General features: G+C 39.2%; 2 protein-coding genes across 3 annotated transcripts in view; both read right to left on the bottom strand.

Annotated features, from left to right (window-relative positions):
- The window catches only part of ttc4 (tetratricopeptide repeat domain 4), a 37,956-nt gene that overhangs the window by 18,237 nt on the left and 437 nt on the right, over nucleotides 1-19,282 (bottom strand). Inside the window, exons 2-10 of one of the 2 annotated variants that reach the window (XM_071486206.1) lie at nucleotides 19,145-19,262; nucleotides 18,878-19,039; nucleotides 18,642-18,719; nucleotides 17,981-18,105; nucleotides 17,756-17,842; nucleotides 17,365-17,606; nucleotides 16,695-16,779; nucleotides 16,166-16,248; nucleotides 15,251-15,529 (exon numbers count right to left, since the gene is read on the bottom strand). In XM_071486206.1, the coding sequence (XP_071342307.1) occupies nucleotides 15,430-15,529; nucleotides 16,166-16,248; nucleotides 16,695-16,779; nucleotides 17,365-17,606; nucleotides 17,756-17,842; nucleotides 17,981-18,105; nucleotides 18,642-18,719; nucleotides 18,878-19,039; nucleotides 19,145-19,262 (1,080 nt within the window). In that variant the 3' untranslated portion in view covers nucleotides 15,251-15,429. Of the gene's footprint in view, nucleotides 1-15,250; nucleotides 15,530-16,165; nucleotides 16,249-16,694; nucleotides 16,780-17,364; nucleotides 17,607-17,755; nucleotides 17,843-17,980; nucleotides 18,106-18,641; nucleotides 18,720-18,877; nucleotides 19,040-19,144; nucleotides 19,263-19,282 lie in introns of those variants that run through there. The other variant, XM_071486207.1, reaches the window with a different exon arrangement.
- On the bottom strand, nucleotides 326-10,117 carry LOC139626040 (enolase-phosphatase E1-like). Its single transcript, XM_071486187.1, has 4 exons — nucleotides 8,866-10,117; nucleotides 5,346-8,410; nucleotides 4,458-5,235; nucleotides 326-4,092 (listed from the first exon to the last, which is right to left on the bottom strand). The coding sequence occupies exons 1-4, from the start codon at nucleotides 8,965-8,967 to the stop codon at nucleotides 4,006-4,008; spliced, it is 4,032 nt and encodes a 1,343-aa protein (XP_071342288.1). The 5' UTR covers nucleotides 8,968-10,117; the 3' UTR covers nucleotides 326-4,005.

The raw sequence follows: 19,282 nt of genomic DNA on the forward strand, positions 1-19,282 counted from the left end.
ATTGAGTGCATTCACCATTTCAGGTGTTAGTAGCACTGCTACCTTTCTCCCCCTTTTACCTTTCAGTTCAACTCGCTCAAAATAGCGGCATAGCTTCTGCTCATATTCTGATAGACCCATTTCTTCATTGGTGTTTGAGCAATCTCACTCCAGAAAATTCCTCAGTTTCAACTTCGAGACCTCCCCAACACATCTTCTGTTGAAGAGGACTATCTTAGTCAGTGTTGTTCTTGCAAGACTGGAATAGTTCCGTGCTGTTGCTTGCCCCTTCAGTGCTGTGGTTGCTGATTCTGCAATTTCATCTAGATGCTTGTGAAGTTTTGTGATGTCTTCAGTGAGTAGTAGGTTGGTTGGTTGTATTTCAAATCACTAATGGTGGCCAAGGCACAGTGTGATATGTACTCTGACCACTTTGCTTGATAAAGCTTCTGGAATGCTTCTGAGATTTTAATGAGATTCTCGTCTCCAGCCATGAGAGCATGGCAATGAACAATGTCACTCACTTTTAACAGGGAATGTCCGATTTTCAGTGTAAGGCTTGGAGTTTTGTAACAGTTCTGATCCTCATCAAATCCAGCTATCTCTTTTACTGCCTTCATCACATTCATGAAATTTTGAGGTTTTATAGCATCCTCCAAGGTTAGGACTGGAGATGTTTTAAGCATGGTCAGTAGGAATCTTCCAAGCTGACAGACTTTTTGGCGGATATAGTCATGCTTTGCAGGGTCATGTCCATGTTTGCTGTAAAGGGACTCAGCAAACCATAGAAGGCATTGCGCACTACACTTGCAATGTCATCATCATGCATATGGCTTAACATTTTTAGCACTCCATCGCCAACAGTGCTTGAACATGCTGATTTGACCACTGATGCTAGGCCAAGCACTCTTTTTCTGCCTGGGGTTTCATAGTCCTCTGGCTTAAAGGAGCACCTTTTCATATGTCTCCACAGCTCTGGTTGCAAAAATAAAAAATACAATATTCATAGTTTTTATCTTCACCTGTAGCTCTTCGCTTTACTTTAAGTGAACCGCTTCCTTTTTTCATTGTTATGCAAAAAGTTCCCCCGTTCCGAAGTTTTTCAAGCAACTCCTTCCTTGTTCTTGAGCCTGCAGGGAGACTAAGAGCCTGTGCTATGTCAGCATCTTCATTTACGTGAGTTTTGAAGTGTTGAGCTATTTTGAAACAAGCTTTCTTGCAAAAAAAAGCTGAAATTTTGCCCTCCTCTGGCTACAGTGGTAGATTGGACTGTGCCTGAAGTTTTGTCTGTTGCTTTTTCATTGGCAGATTTTCCACCGATGTCACTGGTGTCACCCAAGTCCATAAAGTGATCCATTAGTGATTCTTTAGCAGCCACAGATTTTGAGTTTGCCAAGATATTTGTTGGTTCATCATCTTCCATAATCAGTTTCTGAAGCTGGAACATATTCTGGATAGTCATATTCATCATCTGATTCTTCCTCTTCACTGGTTTCAGATTCATTCTGATTAAAATACAAAGAAAACAAAAATCATAAGGCAAACAAACAACAAAAAACAAACTTCAACCCATTTTATATCAGTAATGTGTTACCAAAATATAATGCTTACCCAAGACTTTTGTCTTTTTTCTTTAGTCCTGAAGCAGTATAAATGTTATGCAGTAGAGCAGACCTGGGCATTTTACGGCCGTATGGGAACAAACAAGAAATGTCAATGAAAACTAGTTCATGCCCTGTACGCTGTGCTGCTTTTATTTTGAAAGTGTGACTTTTATTTATGTACGGACGCATGTGCAGTTGAATGCTTGCCGACAGATCCTCAAAATGTCAGCTCATGCGAAAAAAAAAAAAGAAGGACTGATCCCGAATGCCGCATTTTTAACAAGGCATGGACTGCAAAAATATTTATTTACAGAAGTCAAAGGAAGAGCTGTTTGCTTAGTTTGTGGTGCACAGGTCGCTGTGTCCAAGGACTACAATTTAAATCAGCACTACGCGACCAAACATGCAGAAAAATACAAGAACTAGTCTGATGAAGAGCGGGTCAAGGAGTCGGATGCTTTGCTAAACTGCAAAACCAACAAGGATTTTTTACGAAACTTAACGCATCCAGGGAGCGGCTGCCAAGCGACGTCATATCCCTCAAAATCGCTAGAAAGTTAATTAAATGCTTACATTTGCAAAACAACTATTCAGTATTTCTGAGTTATGTGTCAAAAATAAAATGAAATACTGATGTAATTATTATTTTCCTGTTTATGACTTGTATTTTTGACTTACTCCACAATTTTATATCTTTATTGTAATGGGATATCCTTAGTCTTCTGATTACCAGCAGCATAATAAAAATTATATAATTTACTGCTATTTATAGTTGGAGAAAATTAGTATTGAACATAGTTAAGTTCAGGTTATTGTTGGTTTGGCCCTCTAACACAGCTCTGGAAAAAATAATTGCCCACCCTTGCAGTAGAGCAATCTGTTAAAACAAAATATTAATGTCTCATGAGAAAAGTCGCAATCCTTCACAAAATTAGAGAAATACAATACACCTAATGGACAAACCATATAGGGTGAATTCAGGTATATTGGGACATCAGGTGATTTGGGACAGCATAAGAATACAGCATAAAACTTCTGCCCTGATAAGTGTTAAGTCAAAGCAATTGGGCTGTAATCTTGCTCTGGAAGCACATGACCAAAGTCACTTGACATAATTACTGTGACATCACATGGGGGGGTGTGGTCAGCATCACACATGGGGGAACTGTACCCCAAAAAGCAGGAGGTAAGAGAAATGACATGTGCTTCAGCTTGGTTTTAATGTAAGAGTATAAACTGTAGACTACAAATGATTTACAAACATGTATTATGCAATATTATACCAAAATAAACATATTGTTTAGAAATTATGTTTACATTTTTTAAATTACAACATTTTCTTGCTGTCCCAAATTACCAAACATGGTTTACTGATCTAAACTCATGAAATTTTATTCAACTCTCTACAATCTGTAGCTGCATCTCATCATTAGCACAGTGCAAACCGGAACTTGAAGGTCTGTGATTGGATGTTTCTTACTGAAAAACACCTTGGGAGTCATTATTGACTTCACTGGTTCAATTTTCTACCGTTACTGTTTATCTTTTATACTGATGATTCAACCGGGGCGAGTCATGTTCAGTTCACTTTTATTATGTAGGTGTCCATCAAACCAGGGTCATCAGAAATCAGAGAGAAAGAAACGGATTGAAAACTCTCAGTCTTCAGAATATCTAATTGAATTAAATTTTATTAAAGTCTAATTAAAAGGTAAGATAAGGGGTGGGGGAGAAAAAAGAGCAGAAGTTATTTCAGGGGATTTTTAAAGATTATTTACAGAGACCCAACATTTCCACCCCAGAGCAAGCACTTGGTGACAGTGGCAAGGAAAAACTCCCCTTTAACAAGTAGAAACCTTGAGCAGAACCAGGCTCGGGGGGGCGGTCATCTGCCTCAACCGGCTGGGTCAGAGGGAGGGGGAGAGAAAGGGGGGGCGGGGGGGAGAGAGGGGAATGGAGTCCCCCTTCTCTCTCTCTCTCCCCCTTCTCTGGTGAGAGGGGGGAGAAAGGGGGAAGGGGGAGAGATAGAGAGTGACAGTGAGATAGAGAGAGGGGGTAGGTGGAAGAAAGGTGGGAAAGAGAGAGAGGAAGTGAAGAAAGAAGGAGAGAAGGGAAGAGAGGGGAACAGAGTCCCCCTTCTCACCCCTTTCTCTGGTGAGAGGGGGAGAGAGGGGGGGGGGGGTGGGAGACAGAAGGGGAGAGAGGGGAATGGAGTCCCCCTTCTCTCTCTCTCTCTCCCCCCCTTCTCCGGTGAGAGGGGTGAGGAAGGGGGAGAGACAGTGAGACAGAGAGAGGGGGTAGGTGGGAGAAAGGTGGGTTAGGGTTAGGAGAGAGAAGTAGAGAGAGAGAGACAAAGAAAGAGAGGTAGAAAAAGAGGGATAGATGGACAGACAGACAGAGAGAGAGATGGAGAAGCTCCGGGTTATTCCTCGAGCGAGCAGCAGCAGAACAGTCGCATCCACAGAGCTCGTTTGGTTTTCCTCTTCTCCTCGTTCTTCTTCTCAGTCTTCTTCAGAAATGATAAAAAAACAACACATCAGTACAAAAGTTAAAAAAGGGCTACAATTCAATAAAAATACAACCTGAGAAGAAGTCTCACTGTAAAAGACAATTTGACTTTGTTCCAGAGGACAAAAAAGCACAAACTTTGAAACACAAGGATTCTTCTGTTTTCAGGTCAACGAGTGAAGGAAAGGAAGGAAAAACAGCCTTTGACTTATGGCCCAGACCGCTCAGCATGAAGCCTTCATACTGTCTATACTGGTTCTTTCTATGTAACTAACATCCGTCATTTTATCTTGTCAGATTGGTCACTTCTACTCTTGTGTACTTTCATTATGGTCTGATTATAATTTCCATGTAAAGCATCCTTACCTTTGAAATGATGTTGCAGACCTCATCCGTTGTGGCTTTATTCTGGGGCGGGTCTTCTGTGGTGGAGGATGTTGCTAGAGGAGATCGGGATTTCTTTTTGCTCTGTGGAGAGCTGCTCGATCCACTTAAATCCTGCAGTGGAACTGGAATGACCTGTCTCCTCTGTCTTGCACTAAAACACCTCCACACAGGTTCAGTCTTCCAGTTGTTTCCTCCTCTTGTTGTTCCAGGTGTTTCCTCTTCATTGTTAGTTTCTGAGGCTTTCTGTGTCATAATTCTTTTCTTGACTGCATTTCCTCGTCCTGTCAGGATGGATTTCATGGTCGAAATAGCTCCTGCCAGAGTCTTAGCTGCTCTGTCCTTTGCCACCTGGGACCTGGCAGGAGCAATAGCTCTTGATGATCCTTGATCCATTGAGGCTTGTATGGCCATGGAAAGAACAGGGTTGACCAACACAAAAGCCTCAGTGGTTATCCCCTCTGTGAATTCAGGTGAAATGCTGGCTGGGATATCTGCACCGATGGTATTACAGACAGCCCGACTGAAGGAGTTTTCCAGACTCCTCTGGATGTCACAGTTGAAAATCTCTAGCAGATGCTCAGATGAAATGGGGTACTTAAGGTTGCTGATGCACGATGTGGTTGATAACTGACCAATTGACTCCAAGATGATTTTTATGACTGAGTCTGCGATGAACTTCAGCACATCCACGCACAGATCGATCAGCTTGTCCTTCACACCTCGATTGTAAACGCCCTCACTCACTTCCCTCCATTGCCTGAAAGAGAAAAAACAGAAACATAAGGTGAAACAGAAATAATGCACACAAATGTTATAAAATGTATTCAAGTTTATGCTAGGGTGTCAGAGGGAAAATAAATGACTTACTCGTCAGAGAGACTGTGGAAGAACCTGGTTATTATGGTAGTCATGGTGGAAATGGTGGACATCTGGTCTGCTGTTGATTCATGTCTTTCCTGGCAACACACAGTACGTCCATCTTCTTCTGAGGGTCCTGGTTGTAAATGTATCTCCATGATCTGGTCATCTTCAGCAGAGGTAGCAGCCTCATCCTCGTGGCTTGGTGAAACTGGTGAAATGTTTTCCACCTCATCGCTTGCCTGTGACCTGGTGAGGACTTTGGGGCATGACCCTATTTCTTGGACATCTTCTCCGTCTTCGATATCTGATTGAACAGGTCTCACTTCAGGAGTGACCTTGTAGCTCTGTGGAACTGGTGCAATACTTTTACTAAAGCGTTTCTTCCAAGCTGTCTGTAGCCTTTTGAAGACATTTTTCTTGGCTGGTTTTTTGGTTTTGAACTCTAGTATTCTGATATCCTCAACCACTTGGCTGATGGTCATATTTGGTTCCTCATAGATGGCCGATGTGGTGGAGGAAGATGAAGCTGATGAAGCTTCTTCTTCTTCTTCTTCTTCTTCTTCTTGGATATCTGATTGAACAAGGATTTTTATTACCTGTCCATCAGCATTAGTCTCTTCAAAGTCTTCCTGGCCAATAATGGGTGAGACTTGTATTGTTTGATCCATGGAAGTTGGACTGGAGATTTTCTCAAAGGCGCAAGAACTACTGTCTGCCACATCAGAGATAGACACCTCTCCCTCAGTGTCAGTAGCAGCCCTCAGAACCTGGTCATCTTCAGCCTCTGCAAGTCTCACTTCAGGAGTGAGCTCATGGCTCTGTGGAACTGGTGAAATATTTTTACCAAAGTGTTTCTTCCAAGCCGTCTTTAGCCCTTTAAAGATTTTTTTCTTGGCTGGCTTTTTGGTTTTGGACTCTAATGTTCCAACATCCTCAACCACTTGGCTGGTGGTCATATTTGGTTCCTCATAGATGGCTGATGTGGTGGAGGAAGATGAAGCTGATGAAGCTGTCTCCACACTCTCCTCTGACCCAGTAGTGAGTCTGGAGGATGATGTTTTCACTGGGGTCCTGACTTCTTCTATTTCTTGGACATCTTCCTCATCTTTTTCTTCTTCTTCTTCTTCTTCTTGGATATCTGATTGAACAAGGATTTTTATTACCTGTCCATCAGCATTAGTCTCTTCAAAGTCTTCCTGGCCACTAATGGGTGACACTTGTATTGTTTGATCCATGGAAGTTGGACTGGAGATTTTCTCAAAGGCGCAAGAACTACTGTCTGCCACATCAGAGATAGACACCTCTCCCTCAGTGTCAGTAGCAGCCCTCAGAACCTGGTCATCTTCAGCCTCTGCAAGTCTCACTTCAGGAGTGAGCTCATGGCTCTGTGGAACTGGTGAAATATTTTTACCAAAGTGTTTCTTCCAAGCTGTCTTTAGCCCTTTAAAGAATTTTTTCTTGGCTGGCTTTTTGGTTTTGGACTCTAGTGTTCTGTCATCCTCAACCACTTGGCTGGTGGTAATATTTGGTTCCTCATAGATGGCTGATTTGGTGGAGGAAGATGAAGCTGATGAAGTTGTCTCCACACTCTCCTCTGACCCATTAGAGAGTCTGGAGGATGATGTTTTTGCTGGGGTCCTGACTTCCTTTATTTCTTGGACATCTTCCTCCTCATCTTTTTCTTCTTCTATTTCTTTGTTTTCCTCTTCTTCTTCTTCTTGGATATCTGATTGAACAAGGATTTTTATTACCTGTCCATCAGCATTAGTCTCTTCCAAGTCTTCCTGGCCACTAATGGGTGAGACTTGTATTGTTTGATCCATGGAAGTTGGACTGGAGATTTTCTCAAAGTCGCAAGAACTACTGTCTGCCACATCAGAGATAGACACCTCTCCCTCAGTGTCAGTAGCAGCCCTCAGAACCTGGTCATCTTCAGCCTCTGCAAGTCTCACTTCAGGAGTGAGCTCATGGCTCTGTGGAACTGGTGAAATATTTTTACCAAAGTGTTTCTTCCAAGCTGTCTTTAGCCCTATAAAGATTTTTTCCTTGGCTGTTTTTTTGGTTTTGGACTCTAATGTTCCAACATCCTCAACCACTTGGCTGGTGGTCATATTTGGTTCCTCATAGATGGCTGATGTGGCGGAGGAAGATGAAGCTGATGAAGCTGTCTGCACATTCTCCTCTGACCCAGTCGAGAGTCTGGAGGATGATGTTTTCTCTGGGATCCTGACTTCTTCTGTTTCTTGGACATCTTCCTCTTTCTCTGAGTTGCTTGGCTGTATGGAATCAGCTTTAGTCTTCTTCAATTCCTTCTGGCAATTAATGGGCAGAACCTCAGTGGTCTGGTCCATGGAAGTTGGACTGGAGATTTTTACAAAGGCCTGGGAGCAACTCTCTGCCAGATCAGGGACAGATCTCTCCCCCTTAGTGTCAGTAGCAGCTCTCAGGACCTCATCATGTCTCATCTGTTCCTCATCTGTTAAAGTTTTGGCCAGTGGTTGGCCCTTTGGTTGACCAACCTCATTTACCTGACTGGGTGATAGACTGAAGCTGGTGGAGGCAGAAGATGTGCTTTCCCCTATCTCCTCCTCTATCATGTCCTCTTCTTCTTTTTCCTTTGAACCGTCCTTGTTTTTCCTACTGTGCTTTTTGCCAAAGTGGCTCTTCCACGCCAACTTCATATTTTTGAATAATCGCTTGGCTAACGGTTTTCTTGGTTTGTTAGCTAATTCTGTTAACTGTAATGACATCACATCCTCATCCTGTGCACAGGCAGCTGTAGCGTTTATTGCCTCTTCTTCCTCTGGAACGTCGCCACGATGCTCCGCAAAGACTCGCCTCATGGTGAAAAATTTTTCAAGATGTTGCTGCACCTTCTGTTCAGTGTAAGAACCAGCTGAGGTTTTATTTTTACCCTCAGACATGGCACGTGCCACTGAATCCCAGCGGTGGATTGACTGCATCAGCTCATTGACATTCATAGCAGCCTGTCCCATGATGTCTGAGACGAAAGTGTCCGCCATATTGTCCATGTCCGACATTTCTTCATCCATGACTCTTGAAGATGTGCTCTAGTGGGGAAAGACAAGCATGTAAGCACTCACAGAACCCAATTTCAAATATTTCAAAATTGAAATACTTAAGACTGTCTCCAGTCTTATCAGTGTTATTTCTGTTCACATTTGGTCTGCAGTAATATGTTCAATAATTATTCTGGTTCCTGTGTGATCATTGTACATCATAACTTGTAAATTTCTTGTGCTAAAATGTTCAAGTTTTGTTTAGGTCCTGATAATGTAGGGATATGCTTTTTTTGTGATTTAAAAAAAAAACAAAACCATTTTCTAAATATATTATTTTCTTGTATTAAACAACAATAATAAGAGGAAGATAATTTTCTGAAGGTGATTATTCTGTTTTATTCAGTTCTTCATATTGTGAAGGTTATTAACCTTTTTAAATTAATCTCTAAATACAAAACTAGTTAACAGCTGATCCTTCTGTAAACTGCATTTCATTTTCTTACCTGTCTGTCTTCAGACATCTTCAGATGAGCTTTGTTTACTTGCTTTGCATTTTGCACTTTTCCTTTTCTTGTTTTCTTGTTGAGCTCTCTTTCTCTCGACATAGCTGTATTTTAGTAAAGATACTGCGTCTGTTCGCTGTGGAGAATAAAACTAAACTGAAGTCTGAAATGAGAACTCTACTGTGTCTGCAGACTGCTGTCACTGTGATGTCATAGAACCCTCAGTTCTAATAGAACTCTCTGAGTTCCAATAGAATGTTCATATGTTGCTTTAATCTTTACAGCAAATTTTATATGAGAGATGTATTTATTTAAACAGAGGAGGGAATTTTACTAGCAGACTGTAAACAGAACTCAACTACAAGCAAAATATACACATAATATACAAGAAATATACAGTAAATATTTAATTGATATATACATGTGTATTGATCTTGGTGTTGTTCATTGTATTTGATGTTTTGGCAATGCGTGTTGTTTTCTAAAATTTTCATGCCAGTAAAACACCTTTGAATTTGAATGTAAAAGCCCTGTGTTGAAAATTACATGGTGTGAGCGTTAAATTATTGTATGTCATCCACATATAAATTATCTCAAAGCAAAGGTGTTAAAGTTTTATTACAACACTGTATAAAGCAAGTCAGGTTTCATTATACATTTTATGTTATTCACTTATTTTTCCATTCATTACTAACTCTGTGGAAGAGTTGGGAAATACACACAACAAATACTGTGACATCTGTATTCTTGACTACAGAGCTACAAGAACTGTAAAAAAAACTTCATTGAGACCAAACTGAATCACTTTTTAACAAAAGGCTTGATTTTTAAAGAGATTTTAAAGCAGCACAACTCATGTATAAAAGCAAATTACACTGTGAAATGATCTAAAAGTTGTTTAAAATAAGAGTTATAGTTAGAAAGTTAATATGATTTGAATATGTGTGTTCAAGAAACAAGGGCTGAGGACTAATGTAAAAAAAAAAAATCACTAGGCTTCAGTTAGGTAGTTTCAATCAGCTGAAGCTACAGCCACTCAAATGAATGTCAGTTTTACTTCTTGGATTATTATTACTCATGTATTAATGTCAATGCAGCATTTAAATGCGTTATTGTCCGTTATTGCGCTGTCTCTTCAATGAGACAGCACAAAGTCTAAAGACTGTAAAGGCCGCAATCCAGCAGATTCAAGCTTCTTTAAAACTTTTTTATTTATTTGCACCAAACAAAATGCAATTTGTCCTTATAGTAATGTGTGTCTTAACACTGTCTACATACTGTGAATTACCTTAATAATCAATATCCTCTTATTTCTCGTGACCCCTCAGACCCTTTGGAGTGGCCCAATCCCTAGTTTGGAAAACACTGGATTAAATTTATTACAGTATAAGGATTTCAGGACCTAAAAGCAGACGCACACAAAGGCAGGAAGGTGTGGTGAAGGTAGTTTAATAAGTGAAAACATCCTGAAAAGAAAACCTAAAAAAATTAAATAAATAAGCAAAAACAGGCTGGTAAAAAAACACAAGTTCAAACAGGAAGCCAAACGCTCCAGACTCTGGTGAACCAAACTCAACAAAACCAAACTCCAGCTACAAAAACCAGAGGCTCGAGGTTTCTTCAGGGAACAGGACAGATACACACAAGGGGAGACATTTCAAAATAAAAGGGAAATAATACAATCCAGGCAGAGGGGCAGAGCACGACAACACTATCTACCTGTTTCTAAGGTAGTTGAACCAGCTCCATCTGAAACACTGGTGCATCAGTATTAACAATCCAGTTAAATAAAATATCATTTTACTGCAGAGTGACATTTACTGCTCACACTGTCAGTACATTTTGTTGATTATATTTCTAAGGTTTTTTTGAATGAAAGGCTTGTACTTGTACTTGTACTTGGAATATTTTTAGTTTTTTGTCTAATCTTTGTATGTATCATAATGTATATGTTTTCAGTATATACTGGTCATCTTAATCTTTGAAGTAAGCACTTACTATGGAAGTATATAAAAGCAGGAAATGGAAATACTCAAGTGAAGTACCTCAAATTTGTACCTAAGTATAGTACATGAGTAAATATACTTTCTGTAACTGAAAAAGACAGATACTGTAGCCTCCATCATAGAAGAAGAAAATATATTTAAGAAGTGGGGGGAAACAAAAGACGGGAAGAAACTGTCCAGCATGGTCACTGTTAAAATGTTTCCCTCCCTCCTACACACAAATACACACTGTAAAGAGGAATCCTCCTGATCCTGCTCCCTTTTCACTGTGTGAACATCAGGGTGAGAAAAATAACCTTATTATCAGATTCATAACAATAATCCAACCAACACTTAACTGCTGGATAATTTTACCTGTGTATTTAGTTTTGTTTTGACCCTGTGATTGTAAAATACTGTAAAAACCTGGACAGATGTGGTCGATGAAGTGGACAAAAAATCAGTCAACTTAAACCAAAAGCTTGTTGAACTTATCACAGCAAAGTTTAGTGATTCAGAAACAAATGATTCACTCTTAGTATTTCCTCTAATTTAAAATTCCCGCTTCTTTTTATCATTTGAAATCTGATAAAATTTCCTGTTGGTATGAATCGTCCAGTCAAGTGAATCTAAACCTCTCTCTTCTCTTCTGCACAGGAGCCGACCACTGACCCGTAGACCTCCACCCACACCTCCGTCACCATCTCTCCATACTGAAAACACCCTTAAATACAAGTGAGTGTCAGAACTGGGGCAGCAGACTCTTAATGTCGGTACAAAGTAAATGTTGCTGTTGAATAAGGAGACAATGAACATGGCTGAATATCTGAGGTGGTTTGATTCACTGTTGTACAGGTTCAGATGTCAAACCCTGCAGTCAAAGATCTGAGACTGCAGAGCTGCTCCACATCCTTTCATTCACATAATTATGACTGTGTATTTGCTCCTTGTCATTTTCTTGGTCTTGTTAATATGTGTATGTTTCTCTAAACAGTATATTTACTTTGATTTCCTTGTGTTTTACTAATTTTATACATTTGTTTTACTGCTTTATTTATTTTAATTGTCCTTTGTACAGCACTTTGGTTTCAGCTCAGGCTGTGTTTAAATGAGCTCTAGAAATAAAGTTGACTAACTTTCCAGCTCCTAGTCAAACCGTCTCACCTCTGTCAAGTTATGACACAGTATTTTATTAAATGTTAATTATTAAATTAATGAGATTATTAATTATACAAAACCTTTTGGTGGGAAAACATAAGATCTGACACAAACTATGATTCTAAGCAAAATATTTTTTTCTTTGAACGTGTATGAATGTGTAAATATTGTATTAAGCGTGACCAGGATTCAATTATTCATTCATTAGCTATACCATTGATCCTTTTAGGGCCACAGAGGGGCTAGAGCCAATCCCAACTGACACTGGGTGAGGGGGGCTACACCTTGGACAGGTCACCAGTCACAAGAAGGACTAAATTTAAATTCTTTTACTTAAATGACACACACTGTGGGAAGTGAGGTCACATGACCACCGGGCCGAAGAGCAGCACAGGTGTTGCTGACTGGACAGGTCACACAGGTGCCTTGAGTTTTCTTTGTTCTGTGTCCTGAGCTCATTCTCTGTTTTCTGTCTTAAGCTGAGCTGCTTCTCTCCATCGTTTCACCTTTGATCCTGAGTGTGTCGAGTGAGTAGTTCAGTTCATCATGTTTATTTTGTTGTTAAGTAGTTAATCTAATCTCCTTGGTTTGTTCTCACATGATTATATATTTAAAGTCAGAATGTATTGATGCACTGATTCTGATTTAGAATTGTTTGTTGCTTTATTCAAGACAATATGATGGGATTTGACCTGTATGTAGCCCACGCTTTCTTAATCTGTAGAAATATAACCAGTTAACTATAACTACTCACACCTGACTGACTGCAAGCAAAAGATGAAATACTTTCAAATGGAACCTGTCGACTGCTTCTCATCCTTTGCTCATATTCATGAAGTCAGGTCCAGTATAATCCTAGAACACATGCATGTGTGAAATGACATCTTCAAGTTTACATGATTGTTTTAGTAAAGTCCCGTGTAAGCTTCTGTAATTACTTTAGCATTTATAGTTTTAGTCTGTTATTTTTCTGCAGCAGATGAAACACTATATTATAATCATGGGTTGTGTATTTAAAAGAGAACCCAACTCTTTTTAACTATTCACATTTCTTATTCTTGTGCTCCAGGAACCAAAGGTTAAAAATGTTGAACAGTGAGTGGGGCGCTGTGAGGCCATTAAATGTTTGTGTACACCCAGATGAATGTTTCAGATCTTAAACTTTATGTCCAATATAAAATCTGGATGAGACCTGTTACAGCGTAAACCACACAGCCATTGAAAATGACGGCTCAAACTACTTTCAACTTGAGTAGCCTGACTGAGGAAAGGAAGCATTCAACTTTTTGAGAATGAAATTTGCAAGCAAGTCTATACTGCCAGACTGTTTTTGTTTTTATTTAGTTCATTTGTACTCAATAGCTCCTTATGTGGGGGCGGGGTCAAAGAGTAATACAATTTCTGCATTCCTCACTGAGGACATTTCATTGATATTTTAATGAAATGCAGAATCCCTGATACGTCATTAAGTCAGTGCCTCTTGATTTGCCTGTGGGGTGGCCCCATTTAAAGGTTCTACAGTGCATCCGGAAAGTATTCACAGCGCTTCACTTTTTCCACATTTTATGTTACAGCCTTATTCCAAAATGGATTAAATTCATTTTTTACCACAAAATTCTACACACAATACCCCATAATGACAAAGTGAAAAAGTGGTGATGACGACTGCAAACCCAGCTCCTGCTGTCATTATGGGGCAACAAAGGGTCATCGTGACTTCATACTGAGATTTGTGGCTGCTCATTGGGCTGATTTGTTTTGAGAAAGAATTTTGATTTAGCTCAGGTTATGCTGTTGTTTGTTTGCTACACCATGTATTTAAGCAGTGATATAATCATTTGGAATAGTTTTCTGTAACAACACAATAAGCTGAATTATTTTGTGTTTCATAAAAGCAATCACAAATATAGAATAATTACGGTAACCAAAAATATCCAGGATTCTATAATATAATATAATGATAGTCATTTTAAGGTAATTATAGTCATTTTGATCACAGTTGTTATCTTAGGTTTATTTGTACAGTGTTCCAAGTCAGAAACACAACCTCTCTTATTGTTTCGACCTGTTGAGTGACATCTTTTCATGAGATGTTCCTTAATGACATTTGACATTAACATTAACACCATATAAGGCTGGTGGTTCAGTCTGTTTGTGGGCAAGTTTCATTCATTTGCTTTGCTCTGCACTGCAGACCTTCATGTCCTGATGTGAGGAAACTGTGAATAAAGTCACTTCTATGTGCTATTCTTGCTTTAGACCCAATGTTTTTACAACTATGTAAATTGCTTGTATACTACAGGGAAATTTGATTCAGGCAGATAAACACTCGACTTGGCAGAAGCGTATCAAAACACACTGATAACACACATCGTGACACAAACATAGCTTTAGGGAGCTCATGCCAGGCTGAGCAGTGTATTGTTATGAACTGTAGCATATTAGCAATACAGGAAACTATACCAACCATCTCTCTCTCTCTCTCTATCTATATATCTGGAGCAGCCACAACTCATTATTACTATTATTACCACTGTTATTATTATTATTATTGATAACACCATTACCTATAGTATATACAGCTGTTCCTGGTCCCCACCCTGCCCCAACCCCCACTCCTCCTCTCTCCTCCCAACCCAACCGGTTGAGGCAGACGGCCGCTCACCCTCAGCCCAGTTCTGTTGGATGTTTTTTTCTGTTAAAAGGCATATTTTCCTCCACCCTCAACTTAACTCTGTAAAGGGCTTTGAGTTAATGTATATTATGATTCGGCGCTATGCACATAAATTGAATTGAAAATTGAATAGAAAAACTGTTCTCTGCACACTGACTGTGGCATCCAAACACACTTAAAGAAGTGACACGAGTCATTGGTATGGTATGTATCATTATATCCTGGAAGAAGTCACAAAGATTTCTTCTGAAAGCAAAAGGTATTCACACCTCTCACTTTCACTTTCCACTCAGTCGTTTGTCAAGCATGCCTGAGGCAATTCATTTTAATATGAAATCCAAATTAATTTCCGTAGTGGATAATGCAGCTGAATTTAACATTATGTGGCTTTTCTTCTTGACCAACACTGAGACTTGTTGCACCAGATTCAAGGAAAAACTGCACTGTTTAGGAAGAAATTCACTAGTCTTTTAAATGTCAACATTTTTTGATATTTACTTACAAATTCATTTTTCTCAACCTGGAGTTTTATTTCTGAACAGACAGATACACAAATAAACCACACGGATAACTTTTAGAGAACTTGTTTATTTTATAGTCATTTTGTTGTCACACTGTGTGCCGAGCTCTTGGGCACAAGATACATACAAATTTGCCCTGGCATCTTTTGCAAAGACAAAGTCAGTCTTTAGGGGAAGAAATGAGAATTTTGCGTATTAAAAGTCCAAGATTTGAAGGGCATTGTTTTTACAATCCTTTTATTTTCTTTCCGGTTAAAAACTGCTTCCTGAAAGACGAGCCATTTACCAGAACAATGAAGCTGGGAGTACCTGCCTTAACAAGAAACCTGTTAACAGAACAGAACAGACAGCTAGTCAACATTAAGAGTGTGATGGAAGTTAATGTACCGAGCCTCTGTCACCAAGACACAATTACCAATAATACAGGGAACATAACGATGTCTAAGATAACACCATGGCCACCTGACAAACTGTGATGTAGTCTGTGTCGTCAAATTAAACATTTCACGTGTTCCTCCCTGTTGCTTGCTGAACGAGGAAACTCTAACTGACAGAAAGAATTTAATAGGTAATTTCCATGGTTCTCATTAGGTAACTGTGTAAATTATAAATGCCTGCAGAAACTACGACATCATTAAAATACCAATTTGAGTCTAGATAACTAAATAATAACTACAATAATAAAGATATTAAGGCAACATGAACACAGAGGCAGTAGAAAATGACCCAAAGTTGCATAAGTGTTATTATTATTTGATTAAATTTAGGTGTTAAGGCTGCTTTGTTTTAATACCCAAAATATAAAATTTATTTTAGTCCTAAAAATCTGGTTAAAATGTAAATTAAAAAAACATAATGGACACCTGCAAGCTAACTGAAATTAAGCAATCAATAGTGGCCATGGTATAAATGAAAATGAAAACAGACTTTATGGAAACCACACTTTATCTCAATGGATTTACCTTTTATGCTGCAGCACTTTTAAAAGTGACATCTCTGGGTTTACTTGGTAGAGTGTCTCCTGCTCTTCATCTTCGAAGTAGAGCTAAAAAGTGAAGGGAGGTCAAATGTGGTCAATTAGGGTTAAAAATTGATTATTGTAATTTATTGAAATTACTTCCCTGTTTCTGGTAATGAAATATAATCACTGTTTGACAGTTGTACTCTTGACTATTTACTGCTTGTAATGATCAGAAAACAGTAGTTGAATTACTTATCTACATCATATAAAATATAGCTGTAACAGAATATACTACTGTATTGAGTTAATCAGAATGTGGAAATAATGTAGTCCTGCTATGGTTTGTAAGAAAAGAAATTTAAGAATGCAGATGAAGACAATATTAATCACAGAGTAGCTTAATTTATTCAGGACGATGGTCTGAATTATTCCTGACATTTGTGGTGGTAAACAACCACAAGAAAAAAAAAAAAGAACAAAATCATATTCTATGTGTGACTGGACTGCTTAATGATGCTGAACATACAAACCTGCAGATTTTGTGGGTGGTATTTTCTGTCTGTGTCCCAGGGTGGGAGTTCTTCTCCAAACATGACAGCCAGGTGATCCACAAAACTGAAGAAGTCAAGACAAATAGAAAGATACAAGAGTCATTTTTCCAGTTATCTTCACAGTGTGATTAAATAAAATGAACTTCTTACTTATTAATGTTGTATTTAAACAAGTGTTTTATATATCTTTTTAAATTTCTTCATATATATATATATAGTACACTATTATAAAATTGAACATACCTAAATATTTAAAAAGAGGCTATGTAACTTTTGTTTAACAGTGCCCCCCTGTGGCCACAAGTGGTCATTACATCACAAATTAGCTTTGCTAATATTGTGCACTATAAGCTATTAGGCACACCAGATGAGGAAAATTGTGTCACCTCTTCTCTTAAAAAGTTACATAGCCTCCCATCAATCAACAGAGTCTATAATAATGTAATAAGTATTCTAGTCCCAGGACATCTCCCATTGAAGTATATCACCACTAACAATTCTTGCCAATCCAATCCACGCATAATAAGTAGATACAGAAAACACAGCAAAATGAAATGTAATTTTTCAGTTAGCTCCAGGTAGATCTTGGTTATGTAATGAGCAGAGAAACACTCAATATCAAAACAAAAAAAGAACAGGAAGAGCTTACCAGTTGCTCTCACAGAAAGCTGAGATGAAATCACTCTGTTGGTGTTCAGGATACAGGAGGAGAACGGGCCAGTGCAAAGAGCCCTGCTCGTCCAGGAAGACCTGAGCCCCCGTGGCCTCCTGAGAGCTGAGGCCGTCCAGGCTCAGCTGTGAAATCGCTGCAGAGGAGCCTTCATCCTCATCTTCATTGTCTGAACCACACTGATGAGGCTTCGCAGACTGGAGAAGCTTGATACCTCGATCCTGTGTGAAGCACACAAATGCTGTGATACTCTGAGAGGCAGACAAATGAAGTAGTAGCTAGTAGTGAGGAAGCAGGAGTGAAAGGATTAACAAAGACCAGGACCAGACCAGAGTTTCATTTGCCTCTCGGTTTTGAAGAGGATGCCTACCTTTATGGCAGCCAGCAGAGCTTCTTTTTCACCATGCAACTTTTTTTCTTTGGCCTTGGCTTTCCTGGCATCTCTCTCTGCGGCTCTCTAAGGAACAGAACATGGACAGGGCTTTATGTAGGACTGAATTAGTATCAGAATAATACAGACAAATGCCAGCAATGCAACACACCCTCCATTTAAAGCCTTCAGTTCAAAGTCAGCTGAACTCAGTAGTGACTGTACCTTGTGTTTATCTGCGGCAGCCCTCAGGTCCTGCAGTTTCTTGTCGGTGGGATGTGCTTTAAGCCCTTCATCACACCACTGGACGGCCTCCGAAAAGTTACGCAGCGCCATACAACACTGGGCTCCTGCATTAACATATACAAGTTATTTACATTTACATCTTTAAACATGGTTATAATCTTACATTCCTGTAGTTTCTTATGATTGCCTCTGTCGTGGTCTAACTTTACGTACATACATACATATTGCATTAGATTGTATCAACTTAGAAAGAATGGACTCTAAATCTCATCTAAAGCCAACATGGAGAAAACCTGTAAATGCTCAAATATCAGCAATTTAGTCATATTTTGTCATGATAAATAATGTCTACAATTCATATCATCATTGTTATGTCAAAGTCAAAAGTCAAAGTCAGCTTTATTGTCAATTATGCTACACATACAGGACATACAGCACAATTGAAATTTCAGTCTTCTCTGACCCACGGTGCAAATAAAAAAATATAAAGATATAAATATAAAATATAAATGTAATGTAAACAACTTTTTATAAAAGGCCAGTGCCATGTAGTGCAATGATATAGTGCAGTGATGCAGTGCATAAATAATCATGTACATAGTAGAGACTGTTACAGATCAAAAACCTTTATGTTACACACCTCTGAGCAAGGCTTTTAGGTGGTCTGGTTTGATCTTCTTTGCAGCTGCAGCGTCGTTCAGTGCAGAGCGCATGTTACCTGTGTCAAATTAAGCAAAAAACACAGCCTTTATTTTTACATGGACAATACATTAGCGTCCGTCTTTGTAGGCATATGCATAACAATCCATATCCCTGGTGCTAGGAATGCATGTGTGTCCTCCAAAGCTGTATGGCATGTAAATAGGAAATCCCCACCCAGATGAAAGTGTGCTGCAGCCCGGTTGGTGAGAAGAACAGTGCTGAGCTCCTGGTCTCCACATTTCTTCTTCAGACCTGCTGTGTAGGACAGTATGGCCTTTTGGTAGTTTTTCTCTTTGAAAAACGCGTTTCCCTCATCTTTCAGACTCTTTGCTTGTTCTGGGGGAGGAGGAATGAACTCAATCATTAACAGTTTATAAAATTTACAGATGCATTTTCTGATAAAACAACTCAAACAGGAGCTTTAAGTTGTGGTCCGCTTACCTTCCGGGGGCCTGTCTTCATCGTGGATAATGGCCTGGAGACAAGCTAGTTCGGGGTATTTATCTGGGTCAATCTCTTCGGGGGCTGTTTTCATGAACATGGGTATTTTATTAAACTCCTGGATGAGACAGAAACAGA

This window comes from Trachinotus anak, unplaced genomic scaffold (assembly GCF_046630095.1).
Source record: "Trachinotus anak isolate AG129_WGS33_773 ecotype Australia unplaced genomic scaffold, CSIRO_AGI_Tana_v1 ptg000010l, whole genome shotgun sequence".
In the NCBI taxonomy this organism is placed as follows: Eukaryota; Metazoa; Chordata; class Actinopteri; order Carangiformes; family Carangidae; genus Trachinotus; species Trachinotus anak.

Bases quoted from the DNA above. Each gene is read 5' to 3' on its own strand.
- LOC139626040 (XM_071486187.1), bottom strand. From the start codon at position 8,967: ATGTCGAGAGAAAGAGAGCTCAACAAGAAAACAAGAAAAGGAAAAGTG. The intron at 8,411-8,865 runs GTAAGAAAATGA...TTTCCCCACTAG, and splicing joins AGATGTCTGAAGACAGACAG to AGCACATCTTCAAGAGTCAT. The intron at 4,093-4,457 runs GTAAGGATGCTT...TCATTTCTGAAG, and splicing joins TCTGCAACATCATTTCAAAG to AAGACTGAGAAGAAGAACGA.